The 17417-nt window shown below is 43.2% G+C and overlaps 1 protein-coding gene across 1 annotated transcript in view; it reads left to right on the forward strand.

Annotated features, from left to right (window-relative positions):
* The window catches only part of ADAM12 (ADAM metallopeptidase domain 12), a 165163-nt gene that overhangs the window by 75987 nt on the left and 71759 nt on the right, over positions 1-17417 (forward strand). The window contains exons 3-4 of the mRNA XM_027903075.1: positions 10559-10637; positions 14272-14348. Coding sequence (XP_027758876.1) covers positions 10559-10637; positions 14272-14348 — 156 coding nt within the window. The remainder of the gene's footprint in view (positions 1-10558; positions 10638-14271; positions 14349-17417) is intronic.

Here is a 17417-nt window from a genome sequence, read left to right on the forward strand (position 1 = left end):
TCTCTGATGATGTGCTTGTTTCAGAAGTGCTTCAGAAAACGTGCAGTTACACCTTCCTGTAGGAAATGGTGCTGCCAGCAATGCCAGAGAGGTTGTGTTTTAGTGGATTGGAATAACGTTAACAGGAGCCTGTGAGCTCATACAGCTTTGCTTTGCTCAGGTAAGAATAACCCTTACAGGCTTGAAAAACACACGAGCATTCACAGTCAGCCTCCAAACACAAACATACAGGTTACTGAGACAATGGGAATCTTCCTGGCTGTTTTTCTGTCCCACTGAACTTGTGCTGGGCACTGGAATCAAAGTCTTCTCCACGGGAAGAGCCTTCAGAGCACAGCACGCTGTGATTGCTGCCCTGAGCCTCAGCAGGGGCCTGAGATCTGCAGCTGCACTCTGGCTGTGCTGCCAAACTAATTGATCTTCTTGGAAGGCACTGCTTTAACTGGGAAGGAAGAGTATCAGGAGAGAGTGGGAACACCCTTGTGAGCTCTTGTTTAATCTCAGTCTCCGCTCCACATTCATCCCTGGCACATAAAAGGTTTGGAGGCAGAGTGGGAGCAGTGTTTTGGGGAGATGTAGCATGTTTTTCCTCTCCATGAGTTATTTCCCTTGTATTAGCCACTGTTGGATACAGAATAGAGGACTAGGTGGACCTTTGGTTGTCAACTGCAGCCCATCTTATGGCTTTTGTACTTACTCAGTTTTATATGAGCATGCAAAGCAGATTTGTGGGCTTGAGATTTAAACACAAAAATATCCTGACACATCTCTGCCCTCTTCATCCAGTGTTTTAAAGGGTTAGTGAGAGGGACAGGGTAAAAAGAAGGCATATCTCTAAAAGTCCATGGTGTTCTGCAAGCGAAATATGAGTACAGCCTGCTTAGAGCAGAAGCTTCATGCTTGTGGCAAGGAGAAAATTGTGGGATTGGTAAAAAGAAAATACTATTTGATGTTTCAACAAATCGGCAGAAATGGCAAGACAACTTCAGCTGAATTAAAAATGCAAATGCAACCCTACAGGCACACACTCAAAAGAAGGAATAAGGTACAGAGAGGATGTAATTGTTGGTTGGAGCCTAAGAATAAACTTAGGCTCAGTGACTTTTCATTACTGGAAGAGCCTGGCTTCCTAAAAGTATTGCAGATGCTTGCAATAACCTTTTGTAGTCCCACAGCACTATTTGCATTTTGTTCATTACGTTTTAATAAGTTCTGATTTTTCACTGGAATTGCTTAAGTTTGTGTCTTTATACATTTTCCATGTTAAGACTGGCTGGCTTGGATGTTTTAAAGAGAATTCCGTACTAGTCTGAAAATGCTCGGATGAAAGTGCAGTCAGACAATTTGCCCAATGACATCTGTTCAGCAGCATAATTTTACACAGCTACAGATGACATATTTAATTGAATGGGACATTTCAAATAGAATCTGACAGCTTTCCAGCCCAGTATCTCCCAACTTGCTATTTAGTGAAAAATATACCTCCCTAGAAACGTTCCAGGGCCTACAAGGAATTTGTTTTCTGAAAGGCCGTGATGTTGGAAAATAATGCATTAAAACATCATGTCTGCCACTTGTTGATATGTGTGCTTCTCAGCTTCTGAAACATCTCAGTGTTTTCTGGTGAATCTTTTCAGCTTTGATTTCGTGGGGCTGTGTTGCCAACATCTGTATTAGGCACGTGAGATCAGAAGGGTATGAAAAGCTCTCCGATTGTCTTGTACAGGTTTTAGTGGAAGCATAATAATGGGAAGTATGCTTTTCATCAGAAACCACAGTATTGCCATCTGAGGACAGCTCTGTGGATGGGGAGCCTTCCAGAGCCGTGTTAGTCTTTAGTTTAGCCGAAGCCAAATCAGAATACTCATTTTTTTGTCTGGGTCCAGCCTGCAGAGCAGCAGTGCACATTGCTGTCTGATCTTTGCTGTAGACAGTTCAGAGGTGGAGTAGTTCAGTGGTTATTTCCAGCAGGATGCTTTAACTTTTGGCATGTTGCTTCAGGGTTTTACAGCCACTTCCACTGCCCTGAGTTAGAACTACTTCATGTAGATCACACAGTAAAGTATCTCTGAAGCAGGCAGCCTACAGAGTTTGCCTAAATGTACAGAATTGTGTTTTCCCATCAAAAAATCAGTTGGACAATAAGCACCATCATCTCTCCTTCACTGGCAATAATTTGTGGCCAGTGTTGTTCAGGAACCTTTCCTGAAGTGTTGGCTTTTCATGGCATCCTGCCCAGATGAACCAGTAACATGATTTCTATTAATCCACCACACAGGGCCAGAAGAATATTTCCAAGGAGGAAATATAAAATATTCCTCACAAGGACAGTTCTGAGAGAGGCGCTGAAAACTGTCAAAGGCTGCCCTGGTATGTCAGAGTTGGCCAGTGAAAAACAAAATCAGGTGATCTTTAGGTTAATACCGATGGGACGGCAGGAATCCTGCCCTGAGTTTGGCTTCAGGTGTGTGTGAGCTTGAGCAGTTCTTGTCAAAGCTCTCAGAAGTCAGAGGGCAGTGAAGATGGGGAAGAGCCTTGAGGGGAAGCCGTGTGAGGACACTGAGGGCACTTGGTGTGTTCAGCTGGAGAGGAGGAGACTGAGGGGAGACCTCACTGCAGTTCCAGCTTCCTCAGGAGGGACAGAGGAGGGGTAGGCAGTGATCTCTACTCTGAGGGGACCAGGGACAGCACCCAGGGAATGATCTGAAGTTGTGTCAGGGCAGGCTCAGGTTGGATCTCAGGAAAAGGTTCTTCCCCCAGAGGGTGGTTGGCACTGAACAGGCTCCCCAGGGCAGTGGGCACAGCCCCAAGGCTGCCAGAGCTCCAGGAGTGTTTGGATGGTGCTCTCAGGCACAGGGTGTGATGACTCTTGGGGATGGTCCAGTGCAGGGTTAAGGGATGGATTAGATGATCCTTGTGGGTCCCTTCCAGCTCAGCAAATCTGACCTTAATGACCATCTGAGGTGCAGGCTACCTAACACCACCCCATTATGACTAACCTGGAGATCTAGACCAAGTTTAAGCCATTTTATGGAGAGAACTCATTTTTACCCATCTCCTTTGTTGGAAAAGATGTTGTTTATCTTCCTCCTGCTCTCACCGCAACACTGGTTAGCAGTAGTCTCTTCATTTACAGTTTGGAGTTAGAATGATAAAATAAATGCTACAGTTCTGGCAAGTAAATGATATTGTAAACATGACAATGAGTGATGGAAGCAGGGTGTGCAGTGAGAGCCCAGAACAGCATGGGAGGCCGCCAACGTGCTTCATTTCATTTCAATCTTTTTCCATTGAAGTTTGGGGAGGTGAAGCTTATGGATTATTTTCCCAGCAGTCAGGAAACAAGAAAGCTCTCAATCACTCGGTGATTGCCAGCCAGGGAGCTGGTTTTCTCCCTCAGCTGTTCAGATTTGTTTGCTTACACCATTCTTTGGTTTGCTGAGTGCTGTGACCGCATGTAGTGAGGAGTTATGAAGGCAGGACACTTGCAGGCTTTGAAAAGGTGTGTTTGTCCTTCTTCTCTCCCTGTTCCCAGCACATCAGAGAGCAGCTATGGATGAGAGTGGTCCAAAACACTGTCCAGAGATAAGTCAGAGGGTGGATTTCACTTTGGATGCTGCAGGATGTGTTTTTCAAAGTTTTCTCCTGCTGTGCCCAGCACTATTCCACCCATGCAAGGGGATAGGAGAGGGATTTTAACGTGGACTCCAGTAGACACAGGTTTACATGAATTTCTGCCTCCAAAGGACTGCAGAAGTACAGAGACATATTTTGCAAATGCAGTGTATGATCTACTCAAATCCTCTATCCACAGACCATGTGAAATAGGCCAGAGGCTACAGCCATAGAGTTAGTATTGAAACTTTGGATGCTTGGCTGATTTCCCAGCTATTACAGTTTTATTTTGCTCCCATCTTTTCCTCCGAATTGTTGTGCTAATTAAGCTCTGCAAATTTCAATCTCTCAGGTTCTTCAATTATGACATTGCAGTCCCTCTATGGCAGCACACTGGAGTGTAGCAGATAGGATATTATGAAGTGGAGACATTCAATGGGAAAATGTCCAAAAGCATTTCAAATCACTTAAGATAATTAAACAAGGGGAAAGAATGTGGCGTGTTTAAAAGAATATGAGGTGGTTTTGTGAATAGGATGATATTGGTGCCTGTGCATGGGAAACTCATTACCCGGGCTGCTCTCATTCCTTACGCTGTAATGAGAAGGAAGAATTGAAAAACACCTCTGTGAATATCACCTTTGTGAGGGCAGGAGCACTGAGACCACCACTGCAGAGGCAGCAGGTTTAACAGACTTGTTTATTCCTCTGTACCTGGGAAGAAATACAGCAATTGAAGAAATAACAACTAATTCCAGTGTAAAGGTCAGAATGACCTGAATTGAGATGCTTAAGAATTAATGGAGTAGGTGTCAGTAGGCAGCAGTCTTCAATGACATTTTTTAGAACTGCCTGGATGCCATCCTGTTTCACTCTCCTCACCTCCTCCACACAGGCAGGGTTTGAAATGCTTTGCCAGAGGGGTTTTAATAAGAGTTTGTACAACAGAGTGAGGCAGCACTGGGGTGGGGGAGAAAACAGGCATTTTATCATTTGGAAGGACAAAGAAGAAGAAGAAGTCCCAGTAAAGGTCAGATGTCTGTGTGAGTTGCAGGAGCACACCTGAGGAGAGGGGAGGCACCACACTCACATCTGAGTCAGCCAGGCACTACTGGTTCCTTGTTATGATCAGTGCTCCCACGGAGCAGACAGAGCAGCTGACTGTCATTGTTTAAGTCATAAGAATATTTAATGTTCTTCTGAAAACACCAGTTCCTAAAGTAGTGTCACCTTACTGAGCTGTTAATCAGAGCCAAAGGTAAGCAGAAAATCAAACTTCAGGGCATAGAAAGTAGACATTCCTCTCCAAAGCCCAAAAGGTTTACAGCACCCTCTCTGTACCATTGAAAACAACCCTGTGAAACCACATACACAAAGGGTGCATTGCTGTGATGTTGAGCCCCAGAACAGGGATCAGGGAATCACAGACTGGTTTGGGTTGGAAGAGGCCTCAAAGATCATCTCATTCCACCCGTGCCATCGACAGGGACAACTTCCACTTGACCAGGCTGCTCCAAACCCCTTCCAAGCTGGCCTTGGACACTTCCAGGGGTGGCACATGTCCATGTGTGACTGTCAGACCTCAGAATCAGAGTCAACAAGGCTCCAGCTCAGATATGAGGCTGCTTTACACCTCCATGGGCTCCAAAAGAAAACACAGTGCTGCTTTTAGAAACTACTTACGGTGTTTCTATCCCAGGTATGGGATTTTAGCTGGGTCCAGCTCCTGCTTGGCTGTGAAAGTCCCAGTTCTTGACAGCAGTGGGCAGATGATGCCACGTCCCTGGGAGTGCTGGGTGGGTTTGGGGTGTGTGCCACAGAGGGCCTTGCTGGCTCTCTCTCACTAGCAGGCAGTGCCAGCACAACCAGGGATTTATTCTGGGAAAAACTCGGGTCTCTTCTGCCAGCCCTGATTCCCTGCCGGAGCAAAGGGCAAGTTTTATGCTCCATGTCATGCTAGAGCAAGGCATAATCCTGCTGGGATGTGTCACAGAGAGCCACACAGCAGCCAGGGTGATGAAGAAACGTGTGCCAGAGCATCCAGCCGTCCTGCTGTGTGGCTTTAAAGCAGAGCTGTTGACTCTCAGCTGCTGGGTGACTCTTCAGCCTCACTGAAGTCCCACTTTGAGATCCTTGTAGATCCATTTTGATGGATAACGGTGGTGGTGCCTTCCCCTTATATCTGCATGGCAGGGGCATGGCCTGGAGCAGGGAGGGCAACCAAAGAATTTTGATCCTGGAAGACAGACTGAAACCCAAACCTGTGTGCTGTTAGAAACAGATTTGCTGCCTAAGTTTGTCTCACATTTTCTGCTGTACCACCGAGGGAAACCCCAGTGTCTACTCCTACTGGGATGATGTTTAGATTTTTCCTGAGTAGCTGACATGAAAAAGTGCACAGTTCTTGTCATTTTTTTTTTTTTATGGCCTGATATTCTATACTTGGTACCTGGATGGTTAAAGGGGAATTTGATAATAATCTGCACCTATCTGAATGATATATATACCAAGAAGGAAAGCAAATGTTTTAGCTAATGAAAGAAGTGGACTAGGAAAAACTAGAACAGGCTGAATATCGGGAAATGCATCACTACAGGAACATCTGTTGGAATGCAAAGTAATCTCCTTTTGAAAGTGGTGGGATCAGCATCACCCCTGACATTTGAAGCTCGATGAGACAGCACCTGATTTGATCTATAACATCCTTGGCTTCCAGGGAGGCCCTCTGCTTGATCCACTAGATTTTTTTTTCCATCTCTAACTTCTGTGACTGTCTGTCTGACTCGCCCTGGGTGATGAAATATCATTATAACCTTTTGAAATAATATATCGGTGCCTGGAGAGCAGAGGCTGATTTTCTCATTTGCAAGTGAGAGGCAGTGTGTTAAATTACCATTCCTGTCATTAAATGGATAGAGTAAAAAAATCTGATGTGCTTAAAATCAAGAGGTTTTCCCCCCCCTCCCCAAAAAACCACTTAAGATTTCACCTTGGGGGGGGGGAGGGGGGCAGGAAGGTGAGGATTAAAAGTTTAAATAACATTCACGATATTCCCTGAGGCTTAGGTTACTGGAAGCTTGTTTGACACTTCAAAATGTTTCAGCTGATCTGAAATTTGAGCTTTCTACTGACTTACAGAGGATGAGGGAGCCTGTGCTGTGTCTGTCATAGATCAGGAGGCATAAAACTTATCCTTCTGGGTCATCAAAGGTCCTACTCATTAATTTGGCTCTGGGAAATTTGGCCCTGAGCAACCTGGTCTGGTGAAAGGTGTCCCTGCCCATGGCAGGGGATTGGAACAAGACAAGCTTTAAGGTCCCTTCCAACCCAAACCTTTCTCTGGTTCTGTGAACTGTGAAAAAAATCACGGTGCTGACAAACATAGTGACTAAGCACATAAGTAGTTTTACTCAAGAATTGCACTTTTGCATCTTTGGGGCATAAACAAATGGTTTATTTATTTATTGTGATGTTATTTCATCTGATTTTTTTTTTCAGTCGTACCCAGCGGCTGATGCAGTTCTCTGTAGCATTTGTTTCTGTCTCTTCAAGCAGGGCAAAATATTGATAATCATCTGGTACTGCTGAGCGTTGTAGCTGGCAACATTTGAAACTCCAGACATAGTGATGAATTGCACTATGATATATTAATGTTATTTTGATCCCTACTCTTTAGAATTACATTGATCCAATTAGGTTAAGTAGCTTGCCATCTAAATTAATTTACTTTTCTCTATTAATCTCCTTCACTCTGGGTCAAAACCAGAAACGTAAATCAATCTATTATACTGCATATCTTTGGGGGGGGGGAGAGTAATTAAGTTACCTAATAGATACATACACTGAATTCATTGTTTAGTATGTTAAACATTATTGCCATAATGGGAAAGTGAAGTGGTGCACACTCAGTAGTGGAATTTGAGTGCTTGTTACACTTGATTTTCGTAACCTTTCAAGACAAGCCTTGCTGTCCCTGTGTACTAACACTGTGTGTGTGGCTGTAGAGCTTTTAAGATATTGGACATTTTGAAAGTGGGGATAACAGCCTCCTTCTCTGCCAGAAGCCGTTGGACTCCCTGGCAATGTGTCTCATAGAGGTCTCCAGCCTCTGCAGTGAGGAGAAAACCTTTTCTCTGGCTTGCTGTCAGCCTGGCACCAGCACGGCGTGTGGCAGGAAAGCAGATGTCTCAGCAGTGATGTCTTAGTTACTGAACTGGAGGAGTGTTTAGTGCAGGCTCCTGAAAAGCTCCCTCGTTTTCCCAGTGCTACCTGAAATTTCCGTGATTCGAAGTCACAAAATCCCAGAATGGTTTGGGTTGGAAGGGACCTTAAAGGTCATCCAGTCCCACCCTCCTGCCATGGGCAGGGACACCTTCCACCAGCCCAGGTTGCTCCAAGCCCCATCCAACCTGGCCTTGGACACTCCCAGGGATGGGGCAGCCACAACTTTCCCTTTGACAATGGGCCACACTTTTTCTTTTCTTAGGTGAGTCCAGCAGTGGAACTCCATCATCTTGGTGCTCTTACCAGTCTTTCACTGCTCACACTGTGAATCCTTACGTTCAGCCAGTGTTTTCAGGGTCGATAGCAAACTTTCCTCCTGATGGGGAGATTGATGGCAGCTACACCAGGAGTTTGTTTACCTGCTGTGCTTCCTCACTTCAGTAAATAGAATTGCCCATGAAAGATTCAAACCAAAATGAAACACTGATGCGAGGGAATGAGATCCAGTGGCTGGAAACTGAATTTTGGCACAGCTAAAATAGATACAAAGTGCAGCGGTTTTAGGTTGGGGTTGTTAACTATTAAAGACCTCCCAGGCTCATGACAGTTTCTTTACCATGGGAGATCTGGGCAAGTGCTCTTCACAGTTAAGAAAAACGGCTCTGGCTGCTGAACTGTCGTTGTAGCAGAAGATAAATTCGAGTCTGGTGACCCCTGTAATGGGGCAGGTCGAGTTGTTGATCACAGCGCTCCCTTCTGGTGTTAAAACCTATGGATCTCTCAAGTATTTTCTAAATCTGTGCCTGAGGGCAGAATGAACAGCAGCAGAAAGGTCACCTTTATCATCACTGCTGTCAAACACCTTGGAAATAGCAGAGCACAAAGCACGTAGATTGCTCAATCGCTTTGCCCTTATGCTACATCTGTTACCCTTGCCTGTGTTTTGTCCCATTAAATAAAAATCACTCCCCCATCTATATATGAAATCCCACTTCCAAAAAGCACACAGCGAAACTCTCTGGGCTTCAGCAATGGGATCTTGCTTTTGCAAAGGTAATTAATGCCTGCTCAGTGCAGAACTTAGCAGTTTTGTTATATAAATATTAATGATAATTAAGAAAGCAGCTGCTCTTTGTGATAATGAGACAGTAGGAAACATAGAGGGACTTTTTACAAGAGCATGAAAAATTTAAAATTTAAAGTGAGAATCTGTTCTTGAATATTCAGTGTATTGTGTTGGGGCTTCATCTTTTACTTTGCCACTTTCTTCTTATTTTCTTTTTTTTCCCCTTTCTTTTTAGTTTTTGGTCTTGTTTCATTAATTTTTTCTTTTTTAAGATAAAACCTCTATTTAAGATAGAGGTTTTTAAAGACAGCTTTTCTCTCTAATAATTGTTTGTACAGTTCCCTGCATAACTAGATGGTGATCAAGCCATTGGATACTAATGTGTTGCAAATTAATGAGGAATGAAAACTAAATGTTTGTTTACATTCTAGTTTTATTGTTTATACAAAGCAGAAGAAACGTGGACCAGGACTGTGAAATGGTTCACACCAGTATATTTGCAAGAGAGCAGCATCAACCAGCTTTAAATAAGAGAAAGGGCCTGGTTTGTTCAAATCAACCCAGGGGAGAAACACACCTTTGAAACGGAACAGAGAGAACATTGGGAAATGCAGTGCCAAAGATTTTCAATACTCCACACTCTCCACTTTTCTGAAAGTGATGGTGGCATTTATCTTTTGGTTCTTCTGTATTTTTCCTTTTGCATTTCACCAACACGTTTGTCAAAAGCACAGCTCAAGACCTGTGTTAGGAGTAAATGTGAAGGAGGATTCTTTCTTCTGGCTTGGTTAGAAATGCTCTTCAGATAAGGAGTTGAAAAACGGATCAATAGCAAGACTTTTTTTTTTCTTTCTTTCTTACTTTTTTCTTTTTTAATAAAAAAGGCAGATGCAGCTTTCCCTGTTCCATGAGTTTACTACAAAAAGAGAAATTTTCATAGTTGTCGCACACATGCCCCTCTCTGGAGATTTCTGGGAAATGACAATTGCAAGTCAAAATGTTTTATCTCCTTGCCAAAGGCAGGAGGGGGAGTGTGGAAAGAATGGGAACAAAATACCTCATCACAGACATGGGCTCACCATCTCCTGCTACATCATTTTGTTAGATTTCCATTCGTGAATATCCTTTTCAGATGATCAGAATAAATCCAGTGCCCTGACTTCTGTGATGTTCGTGTTTTCCCTTGAGTGTCAATGGAAGAAGTTTGTTTCCTTCACCAAAAGCTAAATTAGTCTTTGGGTGGTCACTTGCTGATGAATACAACAGATTATGTTGTAAAATTGGGAACACAGGCAAAACATTTGCCTTTTCAACAAACCACCATCACTTAACAATACTCCAAATTCGCACATTTCCCATTTACTGTAAAATGTGTTGAAAATTTCATGGAAGATTCAATAACGCAATGTACTGGCACACAGCCCTTATTTGGAAGAGAAAACTCTGGAAACTTGTGGTCCTTTCACAACTACCACAGGAAGCGCCCGTGTCCTGCAGCTTCGATATTTGCCGTTCCACTTTTCCTCCTTCTGGTAGCCGTCGTGTCCTTAATGCCCGGCTTTGATCTCTGTCTCAAACAGAACCTCTAAAGGACAGAGTCGAGGGCGTGTGGCCTTAATATTCTGTGTGCTCTGTTTTTTTCTTTTTTTCCAGGGGCCTGTTGAGCAGCAGCTTCACAGAGACCCATTATCTGCAGGACGGCACTGACGTGGTTCTCACGCGCAATCACACGGTAAGGTTGGTGCTCCGCGGGCGAATGAGGCCTCATCATTAAAAAATCCAAAGCGTTCCCCGTCAGGATCTGAGCCCTGGGATGAAACAGCTCGATGTGTCATCTCTTTTTCTGTTGTTGCCTTCAGATTCTTTTTACCTGCTGTGATCCTGCAGTGAGTTTTTAAAGAGAGGCTTTGAAGGCAAGACGTGGGGTTTTTACCGGGTGACTTTTAAAATTTGTGAGATTCATCCAGCTTCCTGGAAATATACCTGAAAAATTTGGTAGTTACTGCAGCCATTGTTGATAAGTTATGGAGGAAAGCTCTGGTTCTGTTGGGAAAATAACCTTAAATATCTGATTTCTGTAGTGGCTCAAGTCAGAGGTTTGAAGGCTTGAGTGTCTCTCCTCACTGGGGAAGCCATGGCTGGGGTTTGGGAGAGGGGTTGTCTGGTTGGGTTTATTTTATAAACCATACCATAATTTATACCCACAGATGTATGTATGTGTGTAATTATGTACACATATATGTGTGAGTATAAATAATATATAATAATATAATAATATAAATATATGTGTATATTTATGTACATACATAAAAAAGATATAAGCGTGGCCTTTTGAAATAAATAGTTCAAACCTCCTTTATATAAATAATAAACCCTTTAAGGCAGTAATGTTTTTGTCCTCTGACAGCACGGACACCTTAATTAGAAATAATGCAACAAGCTATTTTAATTACAAAGCTCATCTTTTATCTGCCTAAGTCCTCTAAAACATTTTTTATATTATGGTATTTATTTATTGACTCTGCCAGCAGAGCCGTTGTGCTTTGTGTTCCCATCCATAATGGGCTTTGCTGGTATCAGTGAAAGGAATTATTTCTACGCCTAACATCTTACTTCTGAAAAAGCATCTTCATTATAGCTCCAGACCTCCCAGGTAAAGCAATCATTTTGAAAGCTTTCAGAACTTACATTGTGCTGGATGCTCGTATCTTCTTCAAAATCAGCTTGGTAGAAAATAGCCATTTGTTTTAGAAACAGGAAGGCTGTAGAGACTCCTGAAGGAAGTAAAAGGAGATAAATGAAGCACACAAGTCTTTTAGAGATTTACCAGCATTTACAGGAATATGTGCACAGGTCATGATAGGTTTTCCTTACTAACAAAGTCTCTGCATAATGGCAGTGAGTCCTGATTAACAATGACAGAGCATTTTGCTGCCTAAAAAGATATTTTTTTGAGAAAGATGAGTGAATTCATTTTTCATTAAATGCTGCAATATGGTTTAGAAAAGATAAGTCTCTGTGATTTTATTTTCATATCTTTTCTTCACTGAGGACATCAATACAGTCTGGAATAGAAACTAAATCCGATTTTCCACTGAAAAGTTGCTTAGTCAAATTCTGCTTGGAGGTCAAAACAAGCCAGGTCTGTGGGGCTGTCATTTGGGGAGATTCTTTAGCACACAAGTCAGTGTTTGGGTTGTTTTTCTGATTTATAGCACTTGAAAATTTGTCAAAAGTTGGTATTTATTAAATGATCTCAAGCAAGAGCTAGGTTCTGTTTCAAGTCTGACAAATCAGCCCTGGTAATTATTTTTAGAGGGTCATCCGTTTCACATACTAGTTTACAGGAATAAAAAAGATTTGATAGGAAGAAAAAAATAATCCTGCAATTCAGTGGAGTTACTGAGCTAGAAATCAATTTTCTACCAGTCCCACTGCAGGCCATGGTCTGATAAGTTTACATTTTCGATATTGAACTTCGGTATCACATAGCTTGTGGATCTCAGAGAGACTGTGAAATGGGCCACAACGAGGAGCTCAGAGTTAATAAAATGACAAGTTGTATGTGGAGAGGAAAAGAAATCAGGACCTTTGCCATAACTGGCTCTCTGATAAAGACGCTGGGCTGCAGCAGCAGCTGTGAGAGGAGAGATATCAGCTCACCCTCCCCATCTCGCTGGGGACTGTGCTCAGCCCTGGTGATGCCAAACCCAAAGATTGCTTTCTCAGGAGCTCTGAACTGCACCTCTGCCTCGTGTTTACTTTAAACAGCAGAATACATCTATTTATTTTTGGGTTTTAACGAGTTTCAGGGTGACTGTATGAGTCAGTGCTGAGGTGAGGGGCGTTGATTTTTCTTCTGTCTTATCAACTGGATGCCTCTAACTGATAATATTGAAAAAAAGTGAAATAGTGCACTCACACTGAAAACTTTCCCCTTTATAGCAACTGTGACTGAAGTGATTCTCCACCAAAAGTTCGGTCTATGACTCCCTTCCCTTCCACTGTGGCTTTACCCTCACTAATAATGTTACTGACTCTTTGTGAGGACTGATGATAAAAACACCCAAGAGTGAAACACTATTACCCCATTTCTACCATTTCTTTCACTGAGAAAACTATTGAGATTTGTATTTAGCAAGTCAGATGTGGCTGCTCTGTGTTCAGTTGCTCATGCTAGAAATAAAGATGCCCTAAACAAACATTTCTCGTGGTATAACCTTATTTGCAGAAAATTCATATCTGAGTCACTCCATCTTGCCCAGCATTTTCATGGGGCTTTTGCTTTCTTTGCCGAAATCAAGGTGGTCTTTAGAAGGCTTTGTAAGTGAAATCCATGGCCCCAAGCTGAAAAGGTTAATTAATGCAGCTGAATGGATGTGAATGGACCGAGTAATAAAAAGGCACAGTGAGATGGCTGTCAGGTTGAAGCAGGAGTGATAACTTTCCTTTGCACTAATAAGAGAGGAACCTTTTGAACAGTGTTTTCAGTTTCCAGGTGGCATTCAAAGGAGCCATGAGAAAAGAAACGCTGGACGGGACACAGTCTCTGCTTTCCAGCCAGTCACATAATTGGGAATGTAATATAACCTTTAGTCAACAATAAAATTAGCCTTGATTCCAGACAGATATGTGTATATGTGCTCAGAAACTATCTCTGTTGTGGGTGCCTTTTGCAAGCAGCGAATTATTAAAGAAATGCAATAACTGAGCCACAAAATTAAATTGGACAGTTGCCTCTCAAAATAGAAGACCTTCTTATTCTTGGTTTTTCTTAATAACATGCAGCTACTTGGTTGGGTAATTCAATAAAAGATTTCCTTTCCAACCTGTTTCCCTTCCCCTTCATTTGCTCTGTGAATTTTTTCAAATAATGGGGTTGGGATTGTCTTTTTATGTTTTTCTTTATACATGTTTATCCCCTAAGTGTATACGTAGGTGTAAATGGCCTCAAATAAAAATGTCTATAGAAAGAAGTGAAATGTGGCAGCTGATTTTTTCATCTGAATAATTTTACAAAGTAGTCCATATTGTAGCTTTAAATAATATAACACAGAAAAAGGTGGTCAGTCACACAAATTAAACACCATTGACCCTCTTAAAAAAACCCCAAACTTAAGTAAAAAAAGCAACCTTAAAGCTTTTAGGGTTTACAGAGAACCCAAGGTTTCCATTTAGGCACAATTTGGCCTGTTAAGCGTGGTGAATATTTTGTGGGACATGGAAGGTGCTGTCACTGTGATTCTGAATGCTGTAGCCTGAAACTGGTAATCCCTTTGAAATAAAAGGGATGGAAACACATTTAAAAAAATAGAGGCCGAAGAGCAGTTGTAACTATTGAAATGTTTTCTGTTTTTTGCCGTCAGGGTCACTGCTATTACCATGGCACTGTGCAAGGGGACCCCAACTCCTCCGTCAGCCTCAGCACCTGCTCTGGACTCAGGTGAGCCAATATTTCACTAATTCTCCTTAAGAAACCACCCTGTAACATGTTGAGAGTTGGGTTGGTTGGTTGGTTGGTTGGTTGGTTTTTTCCTTTTAATTAATGTATCAATATTAAGGAAGGGTCTGGAGCACCAGGAGCAGCTGAGGGAGCTGCGGGGGCTCAGCCTGGAGAAAAGGAGGCTCAGGGGGGACCTTCTGGCTCTGCAACTCCCTGACAGGAGGTAGGGAAGTCAATCAGTCTATTTTCTCACGTAACAAGTCAGAAGACAAGATGAAATGGCCTCAAGTTGTCTTGAGAGGTTTAGATTGGATATCAAGGAAAGTTTCTTTACTGAAAACGTTGTCAAGCACTGGAACAGGCTGCCCAGGGCAGAGATTTACTCTTCCTGGAGAGATTTCAAGGACATGTGGATGTGGCACTTGGGGACATGGGTTAGTGGTGGCCTTGGCAGTGCTGGGGAATGGTTGGACTTGGCGGTCTTAGAGGGCTTTTCCAACATAAATGATTCCATGATTCTACTCGTTTTTCAAATGTTATCCCAATCCCTACAAATCATTTTCCCTCGAGTTGCTCTGAAAAGGAAAAAAAGAAATAGATGACACAGCCTGGGGGGGTTTTCCAAGAGCCATCCCTTCTCTCTTGCTGCACATCCCTCTCTGTGACCTTTGTAACAATGTGGTGCTTGGCACATTTTTGGGCTGGCAGTGCCTGGCGGCCTTCCAGTCCTCCTTGTCCCCAAAAACTGTCTCTCCAGTGATGCCAGGGCTGCTTTGCAGCTGTGAACTCAGACACGTCCAGCAGCCTCCTCATTAGGAGAGGTGGCTCAATAAGTTGCCTTCATGGCAGGTGTGATGCTCAGCAGTAGGATTTTAACTGCTTGTTATCAGAAGGGTGGCAGGTTCCCATCACCAAAAACCAAACCTCTTCCGAGTTTGAGAAAGGAACAGGCTGACAACGTTTTAAGTGCACAATGGACACAGTTCAGGAAACAATTATCTTCCTTACTTGGACAATCAGAGGCTGGTATTTACTCACAGAGCTGTTCCAAATCACAGTAATTAACTGTAAATTGGCTCTAGTGTTCTCCCTGGAAAACCCAGTTTTCCTGTCAGATTTCCAGCTGTCTCAGCCTTTTCTGTGTTTAATTTATCTACAAACAGCATGAGTAGCTGGAATCTTTTTCCCTTGATTTTGCATTTTGTGCAGTAATGGTATTGTCAAGGCTTTTGAAAGGGAGCTCTGGGACTGACAGCAGCAGACAGAGCAAACAGTTGGTTACCAGGACCCCTCTCCCTGTGGGAATGACCCACTTGCTGTAGTGGATAGGATTCCTTTGGCTTGTTCCCACACAGAGAGGGGCTTTCTGGGCGCTTCCCTATGTATCTGGCACCTTCCACAAGTTTATCTAATTAATCCCTTGCATGGACCATGGCAGTCAACGTTCACCTGTCATTCTCATTGTGAAAAAAAAATGCAAAATTTAAAATTACATGTAAAAATATAATGCAGTGCTCTCAGTCTTTTAGTAAAAGGGATCAGAGTGCTGTAAGGTCCCCAGGGAAAAACTTGCACCATGTGGGACAGGGTCTGCACTGATGTCTTTGTTTCAGAGCTACCTGAAAAATTCATAACTCTCAAGAGAAAATACTCTCCTCCACATTGGAAGTATTCTCTTTCTTCTCTAATGTGCTCTTTTTACAATTCTTGAGCTCACAGAGTTGTTTCCCAGTTTTAGGCAGTCAGATGTGTCAAGGCAGCATATGCTGGCAGTGACACTTTTCTCTCATCTGGCACTACTGCAGACAAATCCCCAGAGTGCAAGCTGACAGTATTAGGCTTCTTCTCCACAGGAAAAAATGGAGCAGCATCTTTTTCAAGACAAAGTTTCAGAAGTTTTCTTTGCAATGCATGTTTTGTTCTAGCAGGAGATCAGCTGAGGATACATCTCAGTGTCTGTGCCCATTTAGCTGATGCATTTTGCTGCTGATGTTGGTAAATGGGGTGTCCCTTCCACTACTCCAGGTTGCTCCAAGCCCTGTCCAACCTGGCCTTGGACACTTCCAGGGATCCAGGGGCAGCCACAGCTTCTCTGGGCAACCTGTGCCAGGGCCTCACCACCCTTAAAGCAAAGCATTTCTTCCCAATATCTCAGCTAAATCTTCCCTCCTTCAGCTTAAGGCCATTCTCCTTGTCCTCTGACTACACTTGTCCTTTGATCTATCACTACATGCCCTTGATGTCAATTAAAAGGCTTCATAATGCACTGTCAGCTCCATGAACCATCCAGGCCTTCTCATTAAAACCAGTCAGGAATAAAAGCCCAGATGGTGTGAAATCCCAAAGTAGCTTCATCGAGGTCCTGAGAGCACCAAGCACCTTCCAGAATCAGGCCCACAGTTCACCTGCGCCACCAAAACCAAACCATTCTTTGATTCTACAATTTATTGCACGTGATCCAGTCTGAAATAATATGAGGAGAAGTAGGACAGTTCAAAAGTACATTGTGGCTTACTTTGCTTGGAACTTTGCTAGCTTGAAAGAATAGTTATGGATGGGATGGGATGGGATGGGATGGGATAGGGTACTGGAGCAGGAACTCTTGTTTTTCCATGGCATGCTAAAGAGGCTGCAAGGTGCAGGAGCAGAGACATAAGGCACTGTGTGGCCGTGGAGTCCCAGGTGAGGACAGTCCTTGGAGCAGATGTTTCGCTCGTGGCAGCTGGTGGAAGGAAAGGCTGGTCTCACTTTCAGGGTCTGCTCGTGGCTTTGTGACAGTTTCTCCATCTGTGAAATTCATTTAGTGGCTTTACCCACCTCACACAGCTGTTGTGAGGAGTTGAAGTGCCTGAAAAACATCTATTGAAAGGAAGTGCAGGCTGTTATCTCCCTGAAATCTCAGAGCACTGATATCCTCCCACTCCTTCCAGACAGGCACCTTGGGCGCTGTTCCAGGTGTGGATAGGTAGGAACGGTGTCTTTTTCCTCTGGATTAGGAGAGTTCATTAAAAGACATGAAACGAGTCATAAAGAAAAGGTTCCCCACTTGAGTGTGCTCCGAAGCCTCAA

Source organism: Empidonax traillii, unplaced genomic scaffold, assembly GCF_003031625.1.
Source record: "Empidonax traillii isolate 1590-97213 ecotype Southwest subspecies unplaced genomic scaffold, ASM303162v1 scaffold929:size235512, whole genome shotgun sequence".
NCBI classification, from domain to species: Eukaryota; Metazoa; Chordata; class Aves; order Passeriformes; family Tyrannidae; genus Empidonax; species Empidonax traillii.